This window comes from Doryrhamphus excisus, chromosome 18, assembly GCF_030265055.1.
Source record: "Doryrhamphus excisus isolate RoL2022-K1 chromosome 18, RoL_Dexc_1.0, whole genome shotgun sequence".
NCBI lineage: Eukaryota > Metazoa > Chordata > Actinopteri > Syngnathiformes > Syngnathidae > Doryrhamphus > Doryrhamphus excisus.
In genome coordinates this window covers 10,017,145-10,026,905 of record NC_080483.1, presented here as the reverse complement: position 1 = coordinate 10,026,905, position 9,761 = coordinate 10,017,145, and the positions used below count along the sequence as shown (strand labels likewise).

General features: G+C 41.4%; 1 protein-coding gene across 2 annotated transcripts in view; it reads left to right on the top strand.

Annotated features, from left to right (window-relative positions):
* Positions 1-9,761, top strand: part of LOC131106280 (potassium voltage-gated channel subfamily D member 3-like) — a 60,629-nt gene continuing 50,868 nt past the window's right edge. The window contains exons 1-2 of one of the 2 annotated variants that reach the window (XM_058055195.1): positions 1-363; positions 1,247-2,417. In XM_058055195.1, coding sequence (XP_057911178.1) covers positions 1,315-2,417 — 1,103 coding nt within the window. In that variant the 5' untranslated portion in view covers positions 1-363; positions 1,247-1,314. The remainder of the gene's footprint in view (positions 364-1,246; positions 2,418-9,761) is intronic. The other variant, XM_058055194.1, reaches the window with a different exon arrangement.

Genomic DNA, 9,761 nt, shown 5'->3' with positions numbered 1-9,761 from the left:
AGGCTTCATGATACCTTCAGTAAACCACTTGACTTTTAGGCGGAGAGCTTTCTTCCTTTCTCCTCACTTTGCATACATAGACGGCAAAGTAATATAAGTCAGGATGTAGAAGGCGTCAGGAGACGTCCACAAACCGTGCCCCCCCTTCCTCCTCCTCCCCGGACAGCTTGTGGTCTCCGCTCTAGGCTGAGCTCTCTCTCTCCATCAGCCGCCTGATGCGCTCCGTTCCTCCGTGCAGGAGGCTGAAGACGCACCGAGTGGAGGTGCTGCGAGCCGCCTCTTTCCTGCTGGATGGACCGCTTCTCCTCCCCGTCTATGGTCTTCAGTCCCAGCTAGGTTTTGAATACCTTTCAGTTTTTCCAGGTGAGTTTTTATCCTCTTTATTTATGTTAAGAAACGTGTTTTAGAACGCAGTTGAAACATGACTGCTTCTCAGCTATGTCAGGTTATTAATTTGTACCTTGAAAATATGCACTTTTCGGACTAAGTTTTATTAAAAATAACTTGTCTCTCGTCTCAAACCACAAACTTGATAACGTTTATATCAATGATAGTGTCATTTACATCAGATTCATTCAACAGGTTTTAAACGTCTTAACTAAAATGACTCATAAAAGCAGTTTTTAGCATATTTAAATATTAATACGTTCATTTGTATTGTATTCACAGCGTCAAGACACCGCATTTGCATAAATACATTTAAAATTCAGGTCACAGGTATCAATTTATTTTAGTGTTTGGTGACTTTGTTGTAAAACTCCACTGTATTATTAATATTTTTGTCTCTAAGACAATAAAAAAAAACAGTATGATGCAAATTACAGCCACAATAATAAAAATATTGATAGACTAATACCTGTCTGGCAATGCCAATCAAAACTGATTGAAAGCACAAATAAAAAGTGAGACTATTTTGGTGTTTTTTCTGTTGATTTTAACATTTAAAATTCAGGTCACAGGAATCAATTTATTTTAGTGTTTGGTGACTTTGTTGTAAAACTCCACTGTATTATTCATATTTTTGTCTTTAAGACAATAAAAAAAACAGTATGATGCAAATTACAGGGACAATAATAAACATATTGATAGACTAATACCTGTCTGGCAATGCCAATCAAAACTGATTGAAAGCACGAATAAAAAGTGAGAATATTTTGGTGTTTTTTCTGTTGATTTGAACTAAAAGCTGCAGGGCGTAGTTGTTGTTAATCTATAGTTGTATCCCTCCTTCCCGCAAATCCTGTAGATGTCAGCTGATTTTGAGCGGCGTAGAGCCTGAAGGTGAGCAGCACTTCTTCTGCAGACTGCTTCATCATGGCCACAGGAGTCGCAGCGTGGCTCCCGTTCGCCCGGGCAGCCGCTATTGGCTGGATGCCCGTGGCCAGCTGCCCCATGCCCGTGGCGCCTAGAGATAACCGTCGCAGACAAGACGAGCTCATTATCCTTAACGTCAGCGGCCGTCGCTTTCAAACCTGGAGGACCACTCTGGACCGTTACCCCGACACCCTGCTCGGAAGCTCTGAGAAGGACTTCTTCTACAATGAGGAAACCAAGGAGTACTTCTTCGATCGGGACCCCGATGCCTTCAGGAGCATACTAAACTTCTACAGGACAGGGAAGCTTCACTACCCTCGCCATGAGTGTATCTCGGCCTACGACGAGGAGCTGACCTTCTTCGGCATCATCCCCGAGATTATTGGGGACTGCTGCTATGAAGAGTACAAGGACAGGAAGCGGGAGAACCTGGAGAGGCTGCAGGATGATCAGGAGGAAAACAAAGACCTCAAGCTTCCCAACATGAACTTCAGGGAGACCATGTGGAGGGCCTTTGAAAACCCTCACACCTCCACCATGGCCCTGGTCTTCTACTATGTCACCGGGTTCTTCATCGCCATCTCGGTTATCACCAATGTGGTGGAGACAGTGCCGTGCGGCTCCACCGCCACCCAGAAAGACATGCCGTGCGGCGAGCGCTACACAGTGGCTTTCTTCTGCATGGACACCGCTTGTGTCATGATCTTCACGGTGGAGTACCTACTGCGCCTGTTTGCCGCACCTAGCCGCTACCGCTTCATGCGCTCTGTGATGAGCATCATCGACGTAGTGGCCATCTTGCCGTACTACATCGGCCTTGTGATGACCAACAACGAAGACGTGAGCGGCGCCTTTGTCACGCTGCGAGTGTTCCGCGTGTTCCGCATCTTTAAGTTCTCGCGACACTCACAGGGTCTGCGTATCCTGGGTTATACCCTCAAGAGCTGCGCTTCAGAGCTGGGCTTCCTCCTCTTCTCGCTCACCATGGCCATCATCATCTTTGCTACCGTTATGTTCTACGCCGAAAAGGGATCCAGCTCCAGCAAGTTCACCAGCATCCCAGCTTCCTTCTGGTACACTATTGTTACCATGACAACGCTGGGGTAAGTCACAGACAATCACACACGTACTCACTCATTATTGCTGCAACCTTCCCATAACATACATCCACCATTCACACTTTCTTGTAAAATAAGACTACCTGCTGATGTGGGGTCAGTTGCTTTTCATTCAATGTTCCCAATTATACAAAATGTACTTTTTAAGGATGTTATTATAACAGTAATGTGTCCCACAGCCTGTTTAGGAGAATCAAACCTATCACCTCCATTACTTGTTTGTTCTACTTTTGAGAAAAGAGGAACACAAATGCTCGCTTTTGAAGTAGCGGCTTTTCATGACATAATGAGGGGGGGGCGACTTTCCTCAGGGACATGAGACCAACTTTGACCTGTACTAAACTAGATGAGCCAACCCCATGTTTACTCCCGACCCTTCACCAAGGACAGCTTTAAGGAAAAAGGCTTCGCTACACATCTTTAAAATTAGTGCTATTCGTCAGTTTGTTCATTTTGTTTTTTGTTCAGCGAATGGGCTAACATTGGGCTAGCATGATGCTGCTGACTGTGGTGTTAGCACTGTAGCTCACATTAGCTATGCTAGTGTTGCTAAGCAAGAGTTACAGTGTTGGAGACAAACACCGCTCATTAGCATAAAGTAAAGTGAGATAACTGCTGTTGTGATTTGGTGCTCTATAAATAAATGGAATGACACTAAATGGGGCGTTCCCAGTAGGGCTTACTAAAAGTGGCTGCCAGATAGACGAGCTGGTGTGGAGTCTGGAATCAACTGCTTGTATCGGAGTACCGATATCAGAGATTGGAGGTATTGGATATTGCCCCAATATCAATATCAGTTTGATGTTATTATACATTATAATGTCATTTTTTCCAAAGTTGTGAAATGATTCACATTTGCTTTTTAATACTGTTGCTGATTATTGAATTAAGAGTGTTTTTTTTTTTATTATTGTTTGGTCATTTCTGACTTAAGCCACAAGCATTTAGTTGACTATTTATGACCACGGTGGCGTTCAGTTTCGAAAAGGAAAAACAACCTATTGCTTTGTGAGGAATTGATTTAAAGCCATCATAAAGTCAAAGCGCTGTGTTTAGAGCCTGGAGGCAAAGACTCCCAAGAGGCTTCCTCTGTCGCATTTATTGTGATTCCACACACTTAATATTTCACAAGCTCACGCGCTGAGCGAGCTTAGCGGCCATGACCTGCGGGTTGAACGAGAAAGTGTTGCTGAAGTTAGGCTGTAGTATAGAAATAATATTGACATGTAGTTTTTTGTGTGCATCAAATATCAGTGGTTTAATTGTGTCGTCTCGCCACAAATAGAGTTGGTGCTACCTGTTTGCCTTTCGTCATAAACACAATATAATCGGGACTGTCTGTGAAAGGCTGAGTTGTTAGGATGTTGGACACACAGTCAGGAGATCGGGAAGATCAGGGTTCGAATTCCACTTGTGCATCTCTGTGTGTTCTCCTCCCACATTCCAAAAACATGCTAGGTTAATTGGCGACTCCAAATTGTCCATAGGTATGAATGTGAGTGTGAATGGTTGTTTGTCTATATGTGCCCTGTGATTGGCTGGCGACCAGTCCAGGGTGTACCCCGCCTCTCACACAAAGTTAGCTGGGATAGGCTCCAGCAGACCCCACGGCATGGTTTCATTGTGACACGGAGGGTGTTGGGTACGCACATTTGGACAGCAGGAACTGCATGAATGTGTGTGTACCCCACTTTGTATAGGTCTGAATATGTTTGTCCATAAGCACATTGTGGGTTTTTGTTGAATACAGACTTTTATTCAGATTTCCACTCACATTTTTATAGATGAGGCCCCTGGTCTGCCAGAGAATAACCTGGCCACTTTGTAGTCTAAGTCCTCTGGAGGCTTTTTTTTTAAAGCAACACATTTGGCAACTTGTTATTGGAGACTCTTGGTGACTCTGACATGACACATCACTCTTCACAAAAAGCAGTGGCTGCAGCTGTGGGCCTCCTCCCCATCTAAAAGCACTCACAGGCAGTTCTGTCTTGTTTTTGACATTAAAAAAATGACAAAAAGATGCCACAGAAGAAAGTTCATTTGTAGTTTTGATATATTCATTAATTCATTTTCCACCGCTTATCCTCACAATGGTCGCAGGAGGGTGCTGGAGCCTATCCCAGCGGGGTACAGCCAATCACAGGGCACATATAGACAAACAACCATTCACACTCACATTCATACCTATGGACAATTTGGAGTCGCCAATTAACCTAGCATGTTTTTGGAATGTGGGAGGAAACCGGAGTACCCGGAGAAAACCCACGCATGCACGGGGAGAACATGCAAACTCCACACAGAGATGGCCGAGGGTGGAATTGAAATCAGGTCTTCTAGCAGTGAGGCCTGCGTGCTAACCACTTGAGCACCGTGCAGCCCAGTTTTAATATATTTGTTTTGTTTGTCACCACAATATTATCCTCTCTCTAACAAAGTCCATTGCATTACGTTACATGCACATGTGACATGTAATTGACATTGTAAATGATTATGTAATTAGGCCATTTTCTGACTTTTTAGGCATATTTTCCTGAAACTCCTTGTTGAACTACAAATTCTACTACAGTTAGAGGTTCCATTGTATTCCACCGCACATCCTGGTTAATATTCACCTCTGCAAAAGTAGCAGCCTACCAGAGTTCAGCCATGCACCGCAGAGTTACTGCCTCCTTTTGTATCTTTCAGTGTATTGTTCCGAAGCCAGAGAGCAAAACTAGGTGGAGGTCCAAGTCATTATTTCTGTGTAATCTAGCCCACCAGACGGAGCAATCTGTCACGTTGCGCCTCATTTGGGCCATAATGAGATGCATGATATAACCTTGTAACTTTTTTTACAAACCTGGAACTCTCACAGTGTCTGTCCATGGTTATCTTTTCTGGAGACCAAATTAAACATAAAAAAAAAAGACAGTAATGATCACCAGACCGGAATAGTTACGAACCGGAGTCCCTTGTTGAAGGTCCTAAAAGGCTGCCTGACCTTGCTTCTTCCATGGTATATGTGCATTTTAAAATGTCCTGCGAGAGTCTTTTGTATCATATGTACAGAATAGACAGAAATGCCAAGGTGAATGCATTATGCTAATTATGATCCCTGCACAATGTGTTTGAGAGAGACAGCATTATATCCGACACACAATGGAGTGTATCTGAGAGAAAAATCATCCTCATTGTTAGCCAAGGACATGCTCAACAAAAATACTGTTGGTATTGGATGCATGTTCAAAGCTCAGGCTAAAAAAAACAAAAAAAAAACACATTTGCTTCATCCGAGAACACAAAAAGGCACATTTGACTTAATTTTGTTTGGAATTAGCATTCATCATTTTAAATGTATTCCCTGCACTGCCCCCTCATAAAATGATAATAATAATATCATCTCAGTATTCCACTTGCAATATTTTTGTGTCTGCAAAGTTTGGTTTAAAAGAAGAGCGCAAGCACCGAGCCAAGCTGTTCAAACAAAAACAGCAGTAGGTGTAAATAAAAAATATTCATCATGGTTCATTCCATGCTTGGAATTAACAACCCCCTTCCCCCGGCCTCCCTGATCCATGCACTTATACTTTTAGGCGGATGCGCAAACATTCAAAGAGACATACTCTCCAAGTCATGTGATCATAGATTTAAAGTTATACTTCAGCAAAATAGTGTTGCATTTTGATAAAGTTGGAGGGCTGCGGAGAAGCAGATGCAGCAGAAGCTGATAAATCCAAGCTAAATCCTTCCCCAAGGCTGTATCACGGTTCAGAAACACTGTGTACTGCTTCATAATGCACGTCGATATTATTTTTTTTTTACAGTCACACATGAAACCTGACATTAATAATTTGCAATTTTCACTTTTTGTAGCTTGCATATATAAAGCATATTCCTTTCACATGTGCAAAAACTTCATCAAATACATATATTATTGTTTCGTTCACCATCGATAAAATGTCAGTGAATGTTTATTTTTGCATATTTTCATCATATCTACTGATAAGCACTTCGATTGGAACAGTTGACATGATAACAAATTACAATAAAACAGCGGCTAATCTTTCCGGAGCAGATTAACTCTGCTGCAGATAAGCATTTGATTTAAAGATGCTAACGTGAAAAAAGATACTGCCTGGCATTTGTATCAGATGTAAATGTGATTTGAGAAGAAACAGTCACATATGAATATATCTTCCAGTTTCCAAATTTGTAGAAAAAGTAGGTTGTGTATTGTTTATTTATTTTTTTAAATTATTATATTTTTTATACATTATATTTATTATTTATTATTTATTTTATAAATTATTATTTTTTTGGAATGGCCTTTATTATCATTATACAAGATGTACAACAAGATTGGAGAGCTTCTCCTTTCAGTGCAATAGTCAAGTTAAAAAAGTATACAAAAAGTAGAGTAAAAAAAAAGACAGTTTGACAAGATATATACAAGATATATATGTATTTATTTGAATCTGTGCTTTTGAAATGATGATGGCAAAGGTGTGGACTCGAGTCACATGACCGATTCAGACCCGAGTCAAAATTACGAGCATTGTGGCTCACCAACGACTTGCAAGTTGACTTGATCTCAAAGACTCTGGGCTACCTCTGTAATAAGAAAGTGGTTTGGTTTTGATAGAGCAGAAGTGGAGCAAGAGACCAAAATATGCAAAGTTTGCAAAGGAACGGTGAGGTAAAAGGTGGAAAAACGACAAATTTGTTCTACCATTTCAAGCACAAACACAGACTTGAGTAGAAAGAGTGTGTCGTGAAGCGTGAGACAGAGTCAGTGAGCACATTTACACTTATCTATTCAAAAATACAAAACCCTTTTGCTCATGGCCTTCCTTATGACAAGAAAGGTAAAAGATGGCATGAACTCACTGATGCAGCGTCATATATTACTTTGAAAAGGACAAAATGTAGCTGTATATGTATATGTATACAGCTGTATTACTGTATTGCAAGTTGTAGCCTTGAATTCTGAATACATTGCACAAATGTAGTTTGGTAGAACGTAAATGCACAGTTTTGTTTCGAATAAATAAATAAATGTGCTTTGCAATGTGAGAAAAGTCTATTTAATTATATAGCTTAAGGTTTGTAGCTTTTTATACAAGACTTTGCTGAATTTAATTACCGTATATTGTCATAAGAGAGATCCCCAAAATATTGTGATGCATTCTAGGGTCCAAAATCGGTCCGGTTTTCTCCCACATTTCAAAACCCTTACCTGTCCATAGGTATGAATGTGAGTGTGAATGGTTGTTTGTCTATATGTGCCCTGTGATTGGCTGACGACCAGTCCAGGGTGTACCCCGCCTCTTGCCTAAAATAATAGAAAATGGATGGATTGCCAAAAATATGTCTCAGTTCTTGCACACTGTCTTGGTTATCATACGGTCAAACAGTTCCTTTAGCAAACTAGATTATGGGGTCCCCAAACTTTTTCCAGTGAGGGCCACATAACTTTTCCCTCCTCTGATTGGGGGGGGCAGGGTCAGTTTGTTGGCGTCCTACGACTGGGGCAAAGTGAGGTTGTAGTAATGTGGCTCGCAATAGCGGTTACCATCTCCGGTTCTATGACAGAAACTGCACCCTCAACGATGAGCAACCCCATATCTATCACCTTTATTTCAAGGCGGTTCAAGTGCACTGTATATTTCTCAGTATTTTGTGTGCCTTTTCTTCTTATAGCTACAAAATAACACACACTTTGGCCAAAGAAAGTTGCAAATGTCAGTACGAAAGTGAGAAACAATAATGAATTTGCATAGAAGTCCTTGCAAAGTACGAAGAAAGTCTGTTATGATACGATTGTAATGTAAAGGTTGCGAAGGGTACAGTTAAAGAGAGACGTCACGTCTTTGTATGTACAATGATGGTTGTACCTGCTGTTGAAGTATACAAAAAAGTTCAAGTGAGCTCCAACAGTACACTCTTTAACGTTGTTTGTAACGGACTAGAAGGGCTCTTCAGTGCCCCCCAAAGGTTCGTCAAAAGAGAGATACTCAACATCGTTTCCAGTTCAGTCACTGGATCGATACCAAGTCCATTGAATCCAGCAGAGTAAAATGATAACACATACACTTTCTGCTGATTCACTCATAGTGAATTTCATCTTGTTTGCCTTTATGAGTTCCCTACCCCGCCTCTCGTCAGCACAGGGAAGCAGTCGTGGGTAATGGGCTGTGGGTGCTATGGGAGATACGGGTAAAGTGGGGCTGGTTAGGTCTGTCCATGGTGTTAAATCAACCTCAGCTGGCTGATAAAAAGCTTTGGACTGAACAAAGCGAGATCCACTCCCTGTGCTTGCCTGCTGGTGCCACTGGCAGGACAGTTGCATCAATGGAAGAGGTTCTAAAAGACTGACGAGGAAGGAAAAACTGCTAATTTTATTGTGCTCACCCAGTGTGAACGGCAACGATTGATTTTCTGATAATTTGATATATGATACAGACTATCCCGACATGACAGGTACATCGACATTCTTCCAAGTCTCCCAAAACATTAATAAGCTCAATAATGAGAGGAATATTAATGAGCTGTGCATTGAAATGTGACTTGGTTGGCATAATTAGAGTGAGTCTCCCAGTTGTGGAGTCCCGGTCCTGGACGGAGGTTTGTTCTGTAGCGGGAAGTGAGAGAAAATATTGCCATGCATGTAGGTCATGTTCCCATCGCTGCCTTAATCAGTGGCTATATATAATCTGCTTTCTTCAGAGAGACTTTTAAGATGGCCTCCCTCTGTGTACTCCCTTTCGACGTCTCTATTAGACTAAGTGGACCGGGCCCAGGGGCCACAGTCAGAAAAAGGGAGAGGTCAGACGTTTATTGGACGTCCTTAGTCAAAAGTAAAAAGAAGGAAGCTGAGAAAGAGAGCGCACTGCTTATTGTACTTAATTGTAGCTTCTCTTTTGTTCAGTTCACTTATATATATATTGTGTATTACTAAGCATGTATGGAAACAAACAACCTTACTACTCCAGAGAGGCGCTCAATGGTGTGCTAGTGGTCAGGAAATGTAATCTTTCAGCACCTAATAAGCTTTTTATTGCTTTACGTCCCTTAAAATATTATAAGTTGTAATCAAGTTTTATGGCCAAACTATTGTGCTGTGAAAAATGCAATAAGCAAATCTCAAATCGAAAAGTTGTGAGTCTTTTAGAGAACTACATATTGAACTGCATTACTATTTCTCCATTGATGTTTTTGTGCAGGCATTTATTAACTTTCTTTGTAATATTCTGAGAAACTTCCAAAACTAGAATGATCCATCCAAAGAAACTGTGGCGTTCCACACAAGACACTGGACTTGATATGTGTCAGTCCTGTATTAGTTTGCAC